We start from the raw sequence: 20,430 nt of genomic DNA, 5'->3' as shown, positions 1-20,430 counted from the left end.
TTCAGAGTCAGAAGTTCTGAGACCTGAGTACTTGCCTTGAGCCTGAGCTAATTTGCTGGGTGACCTCAAATGGGTTCTTTAACCGCCTAGCTATGATTGCTTCATGGTCTAAATCACAGGGTTGCAGTGAGGAAAAGCAGTGGTTACAACACCACATGCAAAATATTTCATCCACTGTAAACCCAGCCTTCAAGTGACGGCCTTCATTAAGTCAAGATTCCCATCCACCAGAGAGAAGGGCGGCAACAGACTGCCCAGCTACACAGCATGGTTTGAGATGAAGCTCAAACAGCCTCAAAAACACTGAAACCCAATCAGGGCACGGTCGCACACCTGTAATCCCAGCACTCTGGGAGGCAGAGGCAGGAGGTTTTCTGTGAGTTTAAGGCCAGCCTGGTCTACAAAGTGAGTCCAGGACAGCCAGGCCTAAACAGAGAAACCCTGTCTTGGGGGAAAAAAAAAAAAAAAAAAAAAACACTGAAACTCCCCTGTGCTTGAGATGAAAACAGGTAAGCAGAGCAGGCTGGTTACGGGCCTCCCTGCTAATCTAACTCAATACTGCCACGCTTATCCAAGGACTAAGTGGCCCCAGACCTGATGACTTGGAAGCGAGCACCTACAAGCTCACAGGGAGACAAGGCTTTATTCTAACCCTTCCTTAATCAGGTTACTGTCCCTTCAACATCTACCCTGATTCTACTGCCTTCAACCTCCAGGAGACACGAGCTCCCCTGGCAAGGAAAGTCAGGCGTGGCTCCTCAGGGAAAGCAAGGAAGAGGACTGTGTTTAATAGGTACAGCTTCAAATAAGCCAGATTTAAAAAAAAAAAAAAAAAAAAAACTTCAAAGGCAGGCAGATCGCTGTGAGTTCGAGGCCAGCCTGGTCTACAAAGTGAGTCCAGGATAACCAAGGCTACACAGAGAGACTCTGTCTCAAAAACCACACACACAAAAAAATTTTTTCAAGAAACTTGTTGCATAATACTACTGACCTGTGCACTTTAACCACCAAAAATGGCTTAAACACAGGGGAGGCAGGGGAGAGGGGGAACCCTTAGCTAGCAGAAGGCTGGGGAGAACTGTGCTCTGAGAACACTTTGAGCAAGCTTTATTTAAACTATTCCCCTAGACACGAAGGAGAAAATGCCCACCTCTCTGCTAGATGAGGACGATAAGGCCTTGCAGTTCCCTAGCTAGATAAGACAGAAGTAGAACATAACTGAACAAGTTCAGGTATTTCCATAACCATGTAAAGCCTGAGTACATGTGACAGTAGCTAACCGATAGTCAAAGTGGTGCTCCAGCAAGCAGTACCCCCAATAACGGCCTCGGAAGCAGATTCCCTCTGGTCCTCCCTGCCTTCCAGCTTTCCTCCCACCTCCCCTCAGGGGCAAAACACAGAAACTAGCAGGGTATGGTAACACAAGCCTCTAATCCCAGCACTGGCGGAGGTGGGCTGATACAGGCAGATCTCTGTGAATGTGGGATGAGCCTGGTCTTACATAATGAGTTCCAGGCCAACCAGTGTTACATCGTGAGAACCAGTCCCAAAATAAACAAACATACAAACACACTAACCAACTAGAACTCAGAACCCAAGGACCCATTTCCCTTAAAGCCAACCATAGAGCAGAATCACAAATATCACACCAGGGGCGGAAAATAGCTCAGTGGTAGACAGAGCACTTGCCCCTCTGCTCAAGTCTCTGGGCTCCATCCCCAGCATTACTACCGAAAAGGAAATAAAACCACTTTGTTGTAACTCTACTTCTCCCCTGACTTTCTGTTTAACAGTCTGTAGCCTCCCTGGTTGACTTTAAGTCTTAAAGGGACCTGCACCACATGTAACAGAAAAGAAACTTAGGGGCCAAAAAGCGCTGGAAAGACAGGCAGGCCTGGCTGGGCTTCCTCCTCAATCCATTATTATTAGATTATTCACTATACCCAGTCCTAGATCCACTCAGCTCTCCAATTGCTGACCCTAAGCATATAAACGGGTGACTCATCCTGAGTCTCTGAGCCTTCGTTCTAAGTGTTCCATACAAGTGGTACTTCTCACAGGGCAACAAGCATGAGTCCCTCCCCAGAACCATGTCACCCAAGCTGGCCTCAAACTCCCTATGCAGCTCCCCACCTCCTGGTCCTCCTGCTTCCTCTCGGGTGCTATGATTACAGGCATGTAGCACCACACCGGCCTGTTCTCTCCAAGTTAAAGATGAAGAAACTGAGGTACATGTTCAATAACTAGCCCAGAATAACTTACATATCAGTGTGCAGCCAGGGCTTGACTCCAGAGCTTCCGCTGCTGAGAACCAATCCACAGGAGACCTAACCAGCCTGCAGCACCACCCAGCTCCTCTCCAACCACTAGACTCCAGCCAGCTTCACGAAAGCATTCTTTTCTTTTCTTTTTTTTAAGATTTATTTATTAAAAACAAAAGATTTATTTATTTATTATTTATACAGTGTTCTGCCTGCATTGTGAGCTTGCAAGCCAGAAGAGGACACCAGATCTCAGTATAGGCGGTTGTGAGCTATCATGTGGTTACTGGGAATTGAACTCAGGACCTTTGGAAGAGCAAACAGTGCTCTTAACTTCTGAGCCATCTCTCCAGCCCCACAAGAGCATTCTCTTTTTTGTTTGTTTTTTGTTTTTCGAGACAGGATTTCTCTGTGTAGCCTTGGCTGTCCTAGACTCACTTTGTAGACCACGCTGGCCTCGAACTCACAGTGATCTGCCTGCCTCTGCCTCCTGAGTGCTGGGATTAAAGGCGTGCGCCACCACACCCAGCCCCATGAGAGCATTCTTACACTGCTGTGAGAGTGTAACATGTGACACATTATCTACTGTAATGAAGAAACTAACTCTGTGGCATTTGAGGGTTTTATTTTGCTTTGTTTTCACTTCCAGACACAGGCAGTTGTTTAGCCAGGCTGACAAATTCACTACCTGTCTCAGGCTTTCCCAGACAGTCTGTCGTACAGCCTAGGCCGGCCTGAAATTTACTACCTGTCCCAGGCTAACTCTGAACTTATGGTTCTCTGGCCCAAGCCTCCTGAGTACTAGGATTACGGGTTTGTTCCACCACACCTACCTCTGCATGTTTCCCTTGACAGCAAGATTTAATGCAATCCACAATCAAAACATCAGACTGCATTTCAGGACCTCCCCACTTCTTCAGACCCGCTCCCTTTCCCTGGGATGCAGGATTCTATGGGCATCACCCCACTCTGATCCTGCACTGTCAACGCTGGGTCTACTAATCAATGCAAGGGTGGCTGAGAACTGAAAGGCATTACTCGTTCCTGCTTTCTGTCTCAGTAAGCATTACCCTCTACCCAACTGGCAAGCTTTCTAGCACAGTTACACTTTTTGCCTTTCTTTCTTTTCCTTGTTTTGAGACAGCGACTATACTGCCCAGCCTAGCTTCAAACTAAGGCTCCTCCTACCTCAGTTTCCTGACTGCTGGAATTACCAGCATGTACAACCATGCCCAAGCTTTCTGTGGCTACTCTTCAGCCTCTCTCCCCTTATCAGCCAACTGGCCACCAAGCCTTACTGTTGTCTGCGCTGCTATTCACATATGACCTCCTCAGCACCTCTTTCACTGGCCCTAGTTTATTCTCCACACTACTCTGGTACCCTTCAGGACACAAATGTGACCATCATTCCTCCTTCTTAGAGAGCTGTGATGAGCCAGGAAGTAGTGGCGCATGCCTTAAATCCCAGCACTACAGTGGCAGAGGCAAGTGGATCTCTGTGAGCTCCAGGACAGCCAGGACAACACAGAGAAACTCTGACTCCAAAAACAGAAACAAAACAAAAAGCTGTGGTGGTCCCCCGGTCAGACACTGGGCTCTAGAACAGGAAAGTAGCCTTCCATCCGTGGCCCAATTCCAACCCCAGCCACACTCCTTCCAGCACTGTAACCACACCAGGCGCAAAGCTGCCAAGTGTCCACCTGCAGGCCTGTGTTCCCCTTCTCCCCGCTGCCGCAGGCTTCTGCTTCTCACTTGAAGCAGATCTCTATAATGTCTTTTCTGTAACCGCAATTCTCTCCTACCACCCACACCAAGAGAGGGTCATCTTCACTGCAATCTCCATGGTGTTTGATACAGTGCCCTGGCACGGCATGCTCATAGCAAAATTAATTCCCACTGAACTCCTAAGTAAAAGGTTGTTTTTCATTGCAGGATATTTGATCCCATTGTGAACCCTGAGATTGTGAACTGTAAAAACCTGTTTCTTGTTTGGTGTGGTTCAGCCCTAACATATACCTTTTAATCCAAGAACTTTCTGTTTATCGTAAACAGGCGATTATAGTGTGGCTCAGCCCTAGCACACACCTTTAATCCAAGAGTTTTCTGTACAAAGGATTTAATAAAGTTAACCCTGGGTCAGGAGGCAGAGCAAGAAACCGACAGGGATTAAGTTGAAAGGAGGGACTTTGAGAGAAGGGTACTTAAGACAGTGTGGAGCAGAAGCTCTTTGGCTCTTAGCACTTGGCTTTATCTTCCTGGACTGTCGGGTGACCTAGCAGGCCTTTTCCTCCTGGGCCATCAACTGACCTAGCAAGCTTTTTGGCTTTTGGCTTTTTAGCTCTTTGGCTTTTAGCATTTGGCTTTCTCCTCCTGGGCCGTCAGGTGAGCTAGCAGGCCTTTTCCTCCTAGGCTGAGCTAAGCCAGAAAGGCTTTTTCCTTCGGGAGGTGAGCTGAGTAGGAAGGTTAGCTGGGTGCTGTCTCTGCCTCTCTGAGCCAGCAGATTTTCACCCCACATCTCATTCCTCAGTCTTTATTGGTAAAATTGAACGATTTGGGATTTACTTTCTTATTAAGACAGTTTTTTGTTTTTAAGATTTATTTTAAGCTGGGCGTGGTGGCACACGCCTTTAATCCCAACACTCGGGAGGCAGAGGCAGGCGGATCGCTGTGAGTTCGAGGCCAGCCTGGTCTACAAAGTGAGTGCAGGATGGCCAAGGCTACACAGAGAAACCCTGTCTCGAAAAACAAAAAAACAAAACAAAAAAAAGATTTATTTTATATGTGTGTACTTTGTTTGCAAATAATGTCTATGCACCACGTATGTGCCTGGTGCCTATTGAGGCCAGAAGAGGTCATCAGAGCCCTTGAAACTGGAGTTATGGACAGTCATGAGCCATCTTGTAGGTGCTGGGAATTGAATCTGGACTTTCTGCAAAAACAAATGCTCACAACCACTGAATGTCTCCAGTCCTAGTCCAAAGTTCTTATTGGACCCTACCTTTCTTCTCTATCCCCAGAGCCTAGGCATATAAAGGAACCTCTGGAAAGTTCCTGAATTAAACATGGCCATTATGCTGCAGTGGAGCTTCCTGATGTCAAAGTCTTCAAGAGTATATAGAGCTAGGGCCAGTGAGATGGCTCAGTGGATAAAGGCACTTGGCGACAAGCCTGAAGATCAGAGTTCAATCCTCACAGCTCACAAAATAGAGAACCAACTCCCTCAAGTCTTTTGGCCACCACATGAATGCTAAGCCACATACACCCACAATAAACAAACGTAGCCTGGCACTTAAGAACAAAGGGCTAGCATTCCACCTGCCAAGAACCATTTCCAGTGCTGTGTGTGCACTATCTAGGCCAATTCTCACAGCACCTAGGGATTAAGTACTATTAGTTCTATTTCACACGATGAAATGAAGGCCTGGGAAGGTTTAGAGACTTGCCCTGTGTCTCCCAGCTACTACTTAGCAGTGCCAAGATTTGACGGCAGGCACTAAATATTATGATTGCTATACCAATTACGCACTAGTGATAAACTTACGTTTCAGGAAAGATGCTGTAATACAGCTCAACAGACAAGCTGGCTTGGAACTGAACTCTAATGGCTTTAACCACTCTTTTCTACTGTTCTCATATATCAAATAGTCTATGAAATAAAATAATGCCAATTCTGTTCTGCTGGGGCTTGTTATCCAAGGCCCATGTTCCTCAGTAATAGGACCCACTTGTCGACAGGTTTTCTCTATGTAGCCTATATTTTACCTAGTGAGTTTTAGGGAGTAAAGCAGATACTTTGATGATAAAGGAAAGGCCTTCCCTTCCCTAGCTTCTTGCACAGAAAAAAGAAACTGCGAGGATCTAGGGTCTACTACCTACCTGAGGCTTCCTAATGCATCTGTGAGGTGGGGTGGGGGAGCCAAGAGTATCTCGTGAAGGCACCTTCGTCCTCTTCTTGGAATTAGGGTAGGAGGGGAAGAGAGGATCTTAAACAAGGCCTCCTAGTTTGCTACGGAGGAAGACCAGGCCCTTCTCCAGCTGCTTCTCCCGAGCCTCCAGATCCTCAAGTTTCTGGTTTTTCCTGAATTCACGGCGGATGGAAGCAAAGTAGAAGTCTCGATCGGTGTAGCGAAGCTCTCGGCCTTGGCGCAGCAGAGCCCGGTACAGACTCAGCACCGCCTCTCGGCTCCAGGGGGCCATGGGGGACTGACAAGGACTAAGCGGCACACTCTAAACAGAAGAGAAGACACAGAAGCCTAGAATCAGAATTGACGGCAGCAGGGCCCTGTTAAGACACTGTGGGTCAGAGGTTCTTACCGCCAGATACAAAGACGTCAAGGACTTCGTGGTAGAACTGGAGTCAGATTCCAACCTCTTGACAGCCCTTCCTGGGAAAGCTCAGTTTATGGCTCACCAGGGTTCAGGGAGTAGACTGCCTGACCTTGAGTCCCCACATGCCATCCCACTGCCACGGCACTTAGTCTAGAGTCCGTAACCCCACTGAGCATCAGTGTCCTCACAGTAAAACAGAGACAATGATATTCATGAGATACCTACTGTGGAAGGTTATTTTTAGAACCGCTCCTGAAAAGCACCTGTAACGGAACTCTACCAGAAGGCGTGGCCTAGAGTGCTTAAAGACAAGGAGTTAGCCATCATCGCATCCTGGTACCACCATATGAGCAGCGTCGCCTTGAAAGGCTTTCTTCTTCATCGTTGCTGTTTTAATTACTTTTTTAAAAAAATGTGTATGGGTATTTGCCTGGATGTTTGTCTACAAACCATTGTGTGCTTTCATATCCCAAGACTGGAGTGATACACTTGTGAGGCACTGCATAGGAGGTGCTGGGAATTGAGCTCTGGAAGAGCAGCCAGTACTCTTAACCACAGAGGCATCCCTCTACCCCTTTCTTTCCTTTTTTGTTTTTATTTTGGGTTTTTAAAAACATTTTATTTATTTCTATTTTATGAAGTTTTTTGTTTGTTTGTTTTGCCTGCATATGTGTCTGCTTCAGGGTGTCAGATCATAGAGTTACAGACAGATGTGAGCTGCCATGTGGGTGCTGGGATTTGAACCCAGGTCCTCTGGAAGAGCAGTCAGTGCTCTTAACCACTAAGCCATCTCTCCAGCCCCCTACTTTTTTGTTTTGTTTTGTTTGATTTGGTTTTTCTGAAGCAGTTGTGTCTTCTACTGGAGCCCTGGCTGTCCTAGAACTCATTCTGTGGAACAGGCTAACCTCAAACTCAGAGATCCGCCTGCATCTGTCTCCTGAGAGCTGAAATTAAAGGTATGTGAAGACAGCGCTCCCAGAAGGAAGTAATTTGCCCACCTGCCACAACCATCCAAATCTTAAAGCTGGAGTGAGGGGCCTTACATGTGTGCAGCACTTCCCGGTGTTCTGCAAACTTTTCTAGTACAGTGCCCAGTCACACTAGGCTCAAACTATGCCGAAAGGAGGAATGCTCCCGATATCCCTACGTGGGAAGATCGTTGTACGTGCCTAAATGTGTTTGAGGGGTGGAAGGAGTATTTGGATTAAAAAAAAAAAAAAATCAACTGGACTTTGGGCCCCAAGATAGGAACGACAGCCTCTCTGACCTCGCTAACTTCCAACGCGAACCTAGGCAAGGCCGCCGTTCTGTCTCTTTTTCCTCAGCTGCAGAGCAGCTCCCCTTGGCCCTGAGTTGTCTTCCATGATGCAAAAGATGCAGAAAAACTACGGAGGGCTGGAAGGAGGGTGTCTCCTTCCGGAGGAGAGGGACTAGAACAAGGTCGCTGAGCGACCGACTATGGGTCCTGGTCGGGGTACAATTCCCGAAGGGTGGGGACACAGACCCCGGGGCCAGGCTGGTTCTGTGGCTTGAGGAACCAGGGTCTGAGGCGTGGCGGGGCGAGGCTTGGAGGCCCCGGTGGGAGCCGGTAGCCCCGACCGGCCCGAGCGCAGGCGGGCGATCCCCAGCCGCCCTCATTCGCTCCCTCACTCACCGCGGGCCTCGCGCTACCTCTCCTCTGGACTCGCCACTCGCTCAGTACCTCTCTCGGGGTCACCCATCAACATGGCCCCCTTTACTTCCGGGGCACGACCTCGCTCGCGGGGCCGACGGAGGCTCGGCAATGAGCACGGAGGCGGACGGAGGCGGAAGGACTTCCGGTCGGCCCCTCCGCAGCCTCCCTCCGGAGGCGGAGCCTGGGATTTGGTCCGGCCCTGCCCACCCTGGGCTCCGCCCACAGACGCTGCCCCTCCTCCTGAGTGATGTCACCTAACCCACCCACCCCCGCGGGCCCTCCCTCCTAAAGCATCTCTATGGAGTCTCTATGTGGGCACTGGGCTGGTTAGTTGTGGGTTAAGGGAGGGGCAGCGAGTCCTCGCCCTCCACCAGCTGCGGGCATCTAGGAATTTGCCCCCGCCCCAGTTTGACTGGTATGATGACAGGCGGTTAATTCAGCAATTACCACCTAAACTGCACCAACTCCCAGAGCTACCTTCAGGAAATGAACTGGATGCTTTACGCCGCGTTTTGTCCAACCCAGCCTCCCTATTTGGTTGGCTTCCTTTTTCCAGTTTTACAGATGGAAAAATCGAGGCCTAGAGAGGCTGGGTCATTTACACTGAGTGCTGAGCCATGCAGAAGCTTGCAGTGGACCCCAAACTCAATCTTCTTCCAAAGTGTGAGTCTTCCCATTCGTTCTTCTAGGCCGTCCTACTTTGCTTTGTAAAGAAATAATTTTGTGACCCAAATCTACTTGGCGACATTTCCAGGGGGAAGACCAGATAAGGTTCATATCCCTCAGGACTGCCACACCAGTAGAATAGTTTTATAATAGCAAAGGACAAGGAGACCTACTGGGGGGGCAGACCTTAGGATACCTCACACACACATTGAGTCATCTAGGATGTCACGGTTGTCTTTTCCAGATTCGCTAGCCTTCCCAAACCCACCTTACCTCTGCCTTGTGCTGCCAGTGTGATGAGGGCCATGGCCATTAGAGAATCATCTAGCACCCACATGTATCTGGTGTTGTGGAGGCCAGAGACCCACAGCAGAGGCACTGGTGCAAACCTCGGAATTCTGCTGGGTTTCACGGAACAGGGGCCCTCCGCACTGAGGACAGGATTGACGTAACAGGTTCTTACACGGATTGTGGCTCGAGGAGCACAGGTCCACACAGAGTAGGAATTCCACTGGTGAATGGATGAACCAGAAGGTCAAAGGCCAGAGTGATGAAGCCTGTCTGATTTGGAAGGGGCCCCTTGGGATGCTGGTGCAATGAGTTAAGTTTCCTGAGCCTTGCTTTCCTCATCTGTGAGTTCTAGAAGGTGATAAAAGAACAGCTTCAAGAGCCACTTACCATATTTTTCGGACCATAAGATGCACCCAGTTTTTAGAGCAGTAAAACAAGAAAAAAAATATTCTGAACCAAATTAGTACTGGTATAATGAAATATTTATTAAAATATAACAAGATAGGGTAATATTAAACAGTGTTACCTCAACAGGAGGAAAAACTCAAGCACTTTTCTAGTTTTCTGGAAACCCCAAAAACTCATCATCACTAGTGTCAGACTTTAGACAGCTCAGTTGCTGACAGTCACTTTCTCACTGTCTTCACTATCTTCATATGTGACATTCTCTTCAGTCCCACCTAAGGCATTGCTAATGCCACAGTTTTTGAATGATTGTACAACGATTTCCTCCTTCACTGACTGCCATGATGTTTTAACCCCTTCACAGACTTGAGTGACAGTGGGCCTCTCCATTCGTCCTGTTGGAGTCAGGTCACGATTCCCAGCAGCCAGCCATTCGGTCCACTCTTCTCTCATAAACACTTTAAGTGGTTTGTTGATTGAAACATCAACAGGTTGCAACTGCCTGGTAAGACCCCCAGGAATCACAGCTAAATGAGTCTTTAAATCTGTTTTTTTGTCGTTTCGCTAATATGTGCCCTGAACTGGTCAAGCACTATAAAGCAGATTTTTTTTCAGAAGCCCTCCAGGCTGTTTGGACCACACTTTCTCTAATAATTTTTTCTTTCTTTCTTTTCTTTTTCTTTCTTTTTTTTTTTTTTTTTTTAACAGCATTGAGTGCTTTTATTATACAGAATTTAATAATTAAAAGTCCATTCTCAGGCCGAGTGGTGTTGCACGCCTTTAATCCCAGCAGAGGCAGGCGGATCGCTGTGAGTTTGAGGCCAGGCTGGTCTACAAGGTTAGTTCAGGACAGCCAAGGCTACACAGAGAAACCCTGTCTCAGAAAAACAAAACAAAACAAAAATTCCATTCTCGTGGCATTTTCATAGAAGAAATATTGAGAAACTCTTTATGGGAAAATACTGAGACAATAGCTGCAGCTGTAACGGAACTAAATTTAGCAGTGACTTGCTTTCAAATTGTATACTCTCTCTTGTTAACAGACTATGGAACAAGCAACACAATTCCATACACTAAGAAAGTCGTTCATGTAAAGGTTTGAGAGCCTGATAGCCCTCCATCTGACGGGAGCAGCACTTTAATCGCATTTGGATGTTTTTCTCCTCATGTACCGATGTCCTTCGCTGTCAATAGCTTCATAGAGGTCCTTTTTGTTCTCTTGTGTCCCATGCACATAACCAGTGTAAGCCACAGAGGGAAAGGGCTACCAGCCCAAAGGCCAGTACAGGTTTCTTAGGTTTAATGAAGAGCTCTGGGTACACAGCTCAAAATAAGGTCGAGGTGTGTGTCCCTCGGAGGCCTGGACTTTCAAAGTTGCTCTCTTTTGTTGGTTCTGTTTTAACTGGTGGAGTCTCAGGTCCTAAGGACATCTTGGCTACTGAAGATTATCACTTTGAGCAACTGCAAAGCCAGAGAACCTCCAGCGGGGACTCCAGACACAGGCACGCCCTGTGTCCCAGATCGCCCCCAGCAGGGCGAACCTTCCAGCCCATGAACCACACTTTTTCAATCCGTCTGTCCTCTCACATATCCAGAATGAACAATTCTGTCTTCTCCCGTATGCCCAGTAACGATTTCTGCATAGCAGTGTGGCCCCACTGGAGTCAAGGAGGGACAAATGGTAGCTAGAGCTTCCGTATTGCTACACATTTTATTGCACTCCCCTTGCCCTGCTCCCTGCAGCAAGCTGACACGCACCTGCTTACCCAGCAGGCTAAGATCAGCATTCAGCTCAAGTCAGAGCGATGAGGTGGGGAACGAGGGCCCCAGAATCCACCCCACTCCACCCCACCCCCGTGCACGCAGACCAAGCTCTGTGTGAGAAAGGATTTCGGTAATGCCGCCCACATCTCTTCCTCTTCCTGCAGACACACTGAACCCAGCACACATTCCTCGGCTGGCATACTGAAGACGTCAGTAAGTGACCTTGCTGATGCCGGATGGACAGCAATCAGACCATAAGGCACGCCCTAATTTCCCCCTCCCCCCACTTTTGGGTTTCAAAAAATACGATAATCGGTAGATCGGATGCCTAGCATGGATATGGCTCCCAGGGTCCATCCTCTGTCCCGAAGGAGGAAAAAGAAGACTGCCTCATAGGACTAAAGATGGAGACTAAGTGTCAGAGAGCCTGAAAAGGTGACCATTGTGGGTATAAAACATCATTCTCTCTCGTGCATGGGTAGGCCCAAGGGGATATTGGGCCAGGAAAAAGATTTTGGAAATAGGAGCTCAGCAATTAAGAACACTGGCTGCAGCTGGGCATGGTGGTGCACGCCTTTAATCCCTCAGCACTTGGGAGGCAGAGGCAGGTGGATCTCTTGTGAGTTCCGAGGCTAGCCTGGTCTACAAAGAGAGTTCCAGAACAGCCAAGGCTACACAGAGAGACCCTGTCTCGGAAAAAAAAAAGAAAGAAAGAGAAAGAAAGAAAGAAAGAAAGAAAGAAAGAAAGAAAGAAAGAAATTGACTCATGTCAGCTAAAGAGGAGGAGAGGAGGAGAGTTAAATGGATTCTCTGCAAGGAGGATGCCGCCTGCAGCCGAGGGTTTCAGTGCCAGGTGAAGGTGTAGTGCCAACGTGGACTTGCCCAGCCTAGCCAGACCATAGCCCCCGATCGTGACCCTGATCTTAATCACAGTGAGAAGCTCCTACCATGACCGGACTGGTGTCTGGAAAGGACCAGCCTTGCCTGCTTTGTGAGGACTGCATAAGTGAGCTGATCCCCTAAAGGAGCTCGGTCCCTGGGGAATTGAGTGAGCTCACATTTTACCAGCTTCTCTAGTCCTCAACACAGATCTACAAGCAGAAGAACTAGCATCACCCCGCAGACACCCCTGCAGACAGAGAACAAAACCTTTACATTTGTACGTAAGACAATGTCTTGCTATGTAGCCTCGTGAGGATATGTGCATGTGGGGGTGGGGAGCAGTTGCGTTCAGTTGCAAATACACATGTGTTCCTGTGTGTGGAGAGGCCCAGAGGTCAATGTCAGGTGCCGGCAACTGTTCTCTCTATTTATTTTGAGACGGGGTTTCTCACTGAACCTGAAACTTAGCTATTCGGCTTGATTAAGCTGCCCAGCAAGCCCCCAGAATCCCTCTGTCTCTGCCTCCCCAGCACTGGCATTCCAAGGGCACTCCCCACTGTGCTGGCCTCTCACATGGATACTGGGGATCCAAAGACTGGATGTGTGAGAGGTTTGTGGGTGTACAGAGGGCATAGTCACAAAGGGAGGCATGGTTTCCAAGGGAGGGGTGCATGTGGTCACAAAAGCAAGAGCCCGCTGTGAGCTAGATATTGTCCTCCGCAGAGTCAGAGAGAAATGGGGCAGAAGTCTGGGGCCTGGAGAATGAATAGGAAGTCAGGGGATGTGGGGATTCTGTTGAGTGAAAGGACAAGATGAAAGGACAGATAGAGGGGCAGACAAAAGCACTGTGTGTGCGGCGCCCAGCTGATTTGGCCTTGGGCTTGGGGCCCCCGCTGTGGGTTGGGGCAAAAGAGCCAGTTTTGGGAGGGAAATAGGAGACCTTCTGTGGCACAGAGGGGAAGGGGAGCATGAAGGAGCAGCCAGGCGTGCCTTCCTGGAAGAGCAGCGCTGCTCCGGTGGGGGACAGAAGCCTGTGGTTTGCACAGCAAGTTCCTCTACATTGCCCAGTAGGTTATCTTATGAAATTGGGCCTCTTGGTAAATGCCTGTTGACCTAAAACAGCAGGAAATTGGGAAATTGCTACTGAACGAGTGACAAGACAGACTGTTCGGCCCGCCTCCCCACCCCTCTCCCAGGGGATAACCCAGGCTGGTGGGACTATGAAGGAAGTGCCTATAACCAAGAGCAGTGAGCCCACCTAGGACCCAGGCATCACTGTCATAGAGCCATCTGCTGTCATCAGAGGTCTTTAACCCTGTAGTCACTGTTGGCGTTCCTGCTCAGATGGAAAGGTATCTGTCCTGAGACACCGGAGGCCAGGAACCACACAGCTCTCAGGTGGGACAGTGTCCCAATGGAAGGGTATCCTGAGACATGGGTGCCCGGAAACCACACCTCTTGAGGAGAAGCCGCCTCAGCAGAGACATAGCAGCCCTGAGGTAGGAAATCACCCCCACTGAGCTGCAGTGCTACAATGTAACAACTCGACCTCCCTGCGCAACCTCTTCAGCATTGCGCTCCCAGGAGCATCTGCTCTGCTTCTTAGCTTCTTCCCTTCCTTGCTTCTTCTGACCAGTCACTCCAGACAGCGAAATCTCAGGAAAGATTTATTGGGAGGGAGGAATCCAGAATTTGGAGGGATGAATCCAGGGGTGACTGCCTCTGCTGGGGAGAGGCAGGGGAGGTGGGGTGTCGCTGAACAGTAGAAAGGATTTATACAGGGTTATTTTGGGGGGTGGAACTTTTCAGGCTTGAGGCTTGGTGGGATTTCAAGTATTGAGCTTGGGGGAGCTCAGGGATTGGTGAGATTTTTGTTGTTGGACGGGGTCTGGGTCCTCTCCTCCCTCTGGGCTTGGAATGACTGTTACAGACATGAGAAAATGACCATTAGGGCTGGTTAGGGAAGTGGGGGAAGGGGGCAGGGCCTAGCTGTTGAAGTTCCTCAGGCCTCCAGGACATCTTTCCTGCCTTGAGGATTTACAAAGTCTACAAAGGGAGTCCATGGCCAGGCGAGGTGGCACATGCCTTTAGTCCCAGCAGAGGCAGGTGGATCTTTGTGAGTTCGAGGCCAGCCTGGTCTATACAGGGAGTCCAGGATAGCCAGGGCTACATAGAGAAACCCTGTCTCAAAAAACAAACAAAACCATACCATGGGAGTCACATCAGGGAAGGCTTTTCCTGCAACTTGACTGGTGTGACTGGCCAACAGCCCGCCTGTTTTGTTTACTATTCATAAACTGCTTCCTGCTAAATGCGGGCATAGAGGTCCAAGGGGCAAGCTTAATCTTTTTGTTTGTTTGTTTTGTTTGGTTTGGTTTTGGTTTTGGTTTTTCAAGACAGGGTTCCTCTATGTAGCCTCGGCTGTCCTGGACTCTCTTTGTAGACCAGGCTGGCCTCGAACTCAAAGCGATCCGCCTGCCTCTCTGCCTCCCCAGTGCTGGGATTACAGGCATGCACCACCACGCCCGGCTTTTGTTTTATTTTTCAAGACAGAGTTTCTCTGTCTAACACCTCTGGCTGTCCAGAACTTGCTCTGTAGCCCCAGGCTGGCCTCAAACTCACAAAGATCCGCCTGCCTCTGCCTCCCAAGTGCTGGGATTAAAGGCATGCGCCGCCAACACCCAGCACAATTCAGTCTTCTACGTCAGGGTATAATCAGGAGTTGCAGGCCTCTGGCTTCAGAGCTAGGGACTGGTAATCCTGCAATGACAACTGAGTCAATGTGTGGCTAGACAGCTTTTGGATCTGTTGTTGAAGAAATCTAGACCAGAAATCTATAGGGCAAGGTGCAGCTAGTAGGATCAGGAAGAGCAGGGTCCAGTTCCGCATCGGCCTGTTGATGATCGACTGGCCAGAGGCAGCTCTTTTTCTACATCAGTAGAAGATCCATCTGGAATGGCAGAATCGTATCTTTTGCTATGCCTGACTGGATGATAGAAAAGCAACATTCCTCCCTGAGGAGGAGACAAAGAGCGCCTGTTGATGCACTTGGCATATCTAATCCTCTCGGTTTTGTAGCACTGCAGCTGCCCTGGAGAGTGAGGATGGTCTGAGCCACCCATGGGAGATCCCGAAGGAACCGAGAAGAAAACCGCTGGTGTGTAAATAGGAGCGAAGTGCTCAGCGCGGCCCAGTGGCAACCCCAGCAGGCAAGGAACGGCGGGATCTGAACTGCCCCTTGGTTATGCCTTGCTGCTACAAAACTGTGTGGTGGCAACTGCCGGTGGGGTGGTTAGGATGACCCTGAAGGGGCCTGTCCACTTAGGAGAGAGGGGAGGTTGTGGCCCAGCAGGAGAGAGAAGGACCAAGTCCCCAATGTTGATTGAGGAGGAACCGGGGTCAGGCTGAGGATGAGGATGAGGCAAGTAGTGGTGGGTGTGGTTCCAAAGGAGTGTGTAAAGACAGTGTAACTGAGGTTCTCCTCTTCCCTGGGGGGGGGGGGGGGAGCTGTTGGACACTGAGACAGAAGGAGCAGAAAACAAGACACAGGGCCTGGAAGGCCGTAAGCACGACGAAGGCCAAAAACACTCCTGGAACCACTTCAGGAGCTAGTTCAACTTTACTCAGGGAGAACAAAGGCTATATAGTCCTTGGGGAGGGGGAGGGGCTTCCAGGACAGGTGTACCTGATTGGTTGAAAGCAGACACTTTTGGGATGCTTCTGTTACATTTGGCAGCACACTCCTATAGTATGAACGGGAACACAGTAACTATCTTCTAACAATAGGGTGGCGAGAGCCAGCAGGAAGCTGTGTCGAGGGCCGTGTGCCCATGTCTATAGACACTCTCCAGATGGAGGCAGGCGGAGAGCTGGAGGCCCTGCTGCACCTTACCGAAGCTCAGAGTGGCTGACTGCAAATTCGAGCAGCAGCAGAGCTCTTCCAACTCATAACAGTGGAGTAACAAGGCAACCAGGGAGAGGAGACAGTTGAGACCTGAGGCCAGGAGACAGGACCAGTGGTCCACACATAAGCTCGAAAGGGGAGGTAGAGTTCTTTAGAAAGGTTCTCAGTCTCAGGAGAAGCATTGGCACAAGTTTTATGCAATCAGCATGAAGTTCCTAAGAAAGTTTGATAAGAATGGTCTTAAAAAAACACAAAAACAAAAACCGGGCAGTACATGCCTTTAAGCCTAGCACTTGGGAGGCAGAGGCAGGCAGATTGCCTGGTCTACAAAGCAAGTCTAGGATAGTCAAGGCTACACAGAGAAACCCTGTCTCTTATATTTTTGTTTGTGAGCCTAGCCTTTAACAGCTGAGCCATCTCTCCAGCCTGAAACCCTGTCTCAAAAATAAAAACAAGGGCTGGAGAGATGGCTCAGAGGTTAAGAGCACTGGCTGCTCTTCCAAAGGTCCTGAGTTCAATTCCCAGCAACCACATGGTGGCTCACAACCGCCTATAATAAGATCTTCTGGCGTGCAGGTGTACATACAGGCAGAATACTGTATATGTAATAAATAAATATATCTTTTTTAAAAAACAAAAAACAGATTTATTATGTCTGCCTGCAGGCCAAAAGAGGGCGCCAGATCTCATTATAGATAGTTGTGAGCCACCATGTGGTTGCTGGGAATTGAACTCAGGACCATTGGAAGAGCAGCCAGTGCTCTTAACTCTGAGCCATCTCTCCAGCCCAGTAAGAATGTTCTTAAGAACTGGGTGTGGTGGCACATGCCTTTAATCCCAGCACTTGGGAGGCAGAGGCAGCTAGATCTCTGTGCGTTCGAGGCCAGCCTGTCTACAAAGGGAGTCTCGGACAGTCAAGACTACACAAGGAAACCCTGTCTCAAGGGGGGAAAAAAAAGAATGTTCTTAAGAAAGCAATTGCTGGGAGCTGGAGAGATGGCTCAGCGGCTAAGAGCACTGACTGCTCTTCCAGAGGTCCTGAGTTCAATTCCCAGCAACCACATGGTGGCTCACAGCATACCCTCTAATGCTGTCTTCTGGTGTGCAGGTACACATGCAGATACATTCATATACATAAAATAAATAAATTAAATAATTTGCTAACAAGAGAGAATGTGTGCACAATTGCTTCATTGAACCATGCCTGAGGACTGGGGATGGTAAGGTATATGGAAACACCTCAGAGACTGGTAAGGGCTTTGGCTAAGGTTTGGGATATTTGAGAGGTAAATTCAGGGCCATTATCTGATTGAAGAGAGGTGGGAACTCCAAAACGAGGATAATTTCTCTGAAAAGGAGATCAGAGACTGTCTGTGATCTTTTATTAGTGGTGGGGTTGCCTCTACCCATCCTGAGAATGTATCTACCAGGACCAAGAGGTATTTTGAAATGTCTCACTATACGCATGTGTGGTGAAGTCAAGCTGCCAATCTGATGGGCACCCTGGCTTGATGAGTGGGAAAAGGAAAATTCCGAGATGGGATTAGAAGTTTGGCAAATTTTACAAGCAGTGGGAGGGGTTTGTTTGTTTGCTTGCTTGTTTGTTTTGTTTTGTTTTTTCCCTTTTTTTGAGAGGGGGTTTCTCTGTACGTAGCCTGGGGTCCCTGGAATCACTCTGTAGGCCAGGCTGGCCTCGAACTCACAAAGATCCACCTGCCTCTGCCTCATGGGTGCTGGGATTACAGGCGTGTGGCACCGCTCCCTGCCCTGAATCGGGATCTTGCTATGAAACCTGACCTGCCCTTCCCCGGCTGGTCTCAGATTCTCAGGGATCCTCCGACCTCAACAGGAGAGTGGCTCCCTAGGCATGCCTGCAGGCAGGGCTCATAGAGCCTCTAGGGGAAAGCCCAGAGGAGGAGTAGATGTCACTATGCAACACTCACGCTCCAGACCCTGGGACTAGGTCACCCAAGGGAGAGTGAACAGCCCTAAGTGCTTCGTGCCGGAGCTCGGTCTCACAAAAAGAGAACACAGCTGGGCACGGGCGGGTACCCTCCATGCTGGATGTGTTCAAAGCCCGGCCCCTCCTGGGGAATCCTGGGGCTTGTTTATGAAAGAGGACTGTAGGACAAGTCCTTTCTTACTGTATCGCCATTATGAATTATTTCCTAGGCTTGGTTTTATTTGATCTTCCTAGGGTTCTGTGATTCAGATGTGTGTATATTCCCTACTTATTTGGTTTTTGGGGAGGGAAGGGCATAGATTGTTATTAATTTGGTTTTTCAAGGCAGGGTTTCTCTGTGTAGTCTTGGCTGTCCTGAACTCACTTTGTAGACCAGGCTGGCCTCGAACTCACAATGATCCGCCTGCCTCTGCCTCCCGAGTGCTGGGATTAAAGGCGTGCACTAGCACGCCCGGCTCCCCGGCTATTTTTATTATTTTCAAATTGATGTATATGGGGACACAGACAGTGTACACGTGAGTGAATGTCCCCCGGAGTAGAGCTATGTTAGTCATGAGCTATATCACATGGGGTCTGAGAACCAAACTCAGGTCCTCTGGGATCCCCTTCTGCCTCTGTCTCTCTTCATTTTTCAAGACAGGATTTTTCTATGTAGTCCTGGCTGTCCTGCCTCCCTGAGTGCTGGGATTTAAAGTGTGCACCACCATGCCTAGTTCCTTTTCTTTCTTTCTTTCTTTCTTTCTTTTTTTTTTTAACATTAGTAGCTACTTTAAATTTGAAAATTCAGGCTGCATCCTATTTTGGTCAAAGGAGGTTTTTTTTTGTTTTTGTTTGTTTTGTTTGTTTTTCAAGACAGGGTTTCTCTGTGTAGCCTTGGCTGTCCTAGACTCACTTTGTAGACCAGGCTGGCCTCGAACTCACAACAATCCACCTGCCTCTGCCTCCTGTGTGATGGTATTAAAGGTATGCGCCACCACGCCCAGCCCCAAAGGAGTTTTAAAAAAAGTAATAGTTAGGCATGGTGGCCTACGCCTGTAGTCCCAACACACAGGAGGCAGAGGTAGGTGGACCTCTGTGAGTTCAAGGCCAGCCTGGTCTACAAAGTGAGTCCAGGACAGCCGCGAACCCCACCCCCCACCCCCAAAAAAAGAGAAAAAAAATGATAACATGTCAAAAGATTAATAACCCAAATTGGTCACTGCATTAATTGTAATTAAAATACACTTGAGGGCGCTAGAGAAGTGGCTCAGTGCTTAGGAGCTCTTCCGGAAGACAAGCGGTCCATGTCCCAGTACTGCCTGCACATCCATCCGCAACTCCAGTTCCGGGGCATTTAGTGCCCTCTTCTGGCATCTACAGGTACTGCATGTTGTGTGCCACCACCACCACCACCACCACCGCTAGCCACAAATAATTTCTTAACACCATAAGGTAGAGGCTGGTGGTGATGGTGCATGCCTTTCATGCCAGCACTCGGGAGGCAGAGGAAGGTGGATCTCTGAATCAAGACCAGCCTGGTCTACAAAGACAGTCGAGGACAGCCAGGGCTACACAGAGAAACCCTGTCTCAAAAAACCAAAAAACCCAAACCAAAAGAGGCCAGGCATGGTGGTACACGCCTTTAATCCCAGCACTTGGGAAGCAGAGACAGGCGGATTGCTGTGAATTTGAGGCCAGCCTGGTCTACAAAGCGAGTCCAGGACAGCCAGGGCTACACAGAGAGCCCTTGTTTCAAAAAACAAAAACAAAACAAAAAAGATAGATTTGAAACACAAAACCATAAGCTAGGGCCAGGCAATCATAGTGCACATCTTTAATCCCAGCACTAGGGGAGGCAGAGGTAGGCAGATCTCTGTGAGTTAAAGGCCAGCCCGGTCTACAGAGTGAGTTGCGTGACAGCCAGGACTACACTAAGAAACCCTGCCTCGAGAGAAAGACAAAAAACAAAACAACAACAAAAAAAACCAAAAACAAACAAAACAACCCCTTCTCCCAAAAACCCTATAAGATGGTTACAACTGAGATACTGACAAACACAATTTTATTTTGTTGCTATTTTACAATGTGTTGGTCTCACACAGCTCTGAGTTTCAAATTAGGGCCCAACCACCAAGCCACTCTCCCGCCCAGCTTGGTTTTTTTGTTTGTTTGTTTGGTTGGTTTGGTTTGGTTTGGTTTGGTAGCCTTGGCTGTCCTGGACTCTTTTTGTAGACCAGGCTGGCCTCGCACTCACAGCGATCCACCTGCCCCTGCCTCCAGAGTGCTGGGATTAAAGGCGCGCGCCACCACG

The 20,430-nt window shown here is 48.9% G+C and overlaps 1 protein-coding gene and 1 pseudogene across 1 annotated transcript; both read right to left on the bottom strand.

The window, feature by feature from the left end:
• Positions 1-6,245: 6,245 nt before the first annotated feature.
• Positions 6,246-6,560, bottom strand: LOC127201431 (MIEF1 upstream open reading frame protein). Its single transcript, XM_051160022.1, has one exon. It carries the CDS (start codon positions 6,456-6,458, stop codon positions 6,246-6,248), a length of 213 nt encoding a protein of 70 aa, XP_051015979.1. The 5' UTR covers positions 6,459-6,560.
• Positions 6,561-10,765: 4,205 nt separating this feature from the next.
• On the bottom strand, positions 10,766-11,057 carry LOC127201050 (small integral membrane protein 8-like; annotated as a pseudogene).
• Between the last annotated feature and the right edge of the window lie 9,373 nt (positions 11,058-20,430).

The sequence above is a fragment of the Acomys russatus genome, chromosome 17 (genome assembly GCF_903995435.1).
Source record: "Acomys russatus chromosome 17, mAcoRus1.1, whole genome shotgun sequence".
Taxonomy (NCBI): Eukaryota; Metazoa; Chordata; class Mammalia; order Rodentia; family Muridae; genus Acomys; species Acomys russatus.
Note: the sequence above shows the minus strand (reverse complement) of the source record. Positions and strands in the feature narration are given on the sequence as shown.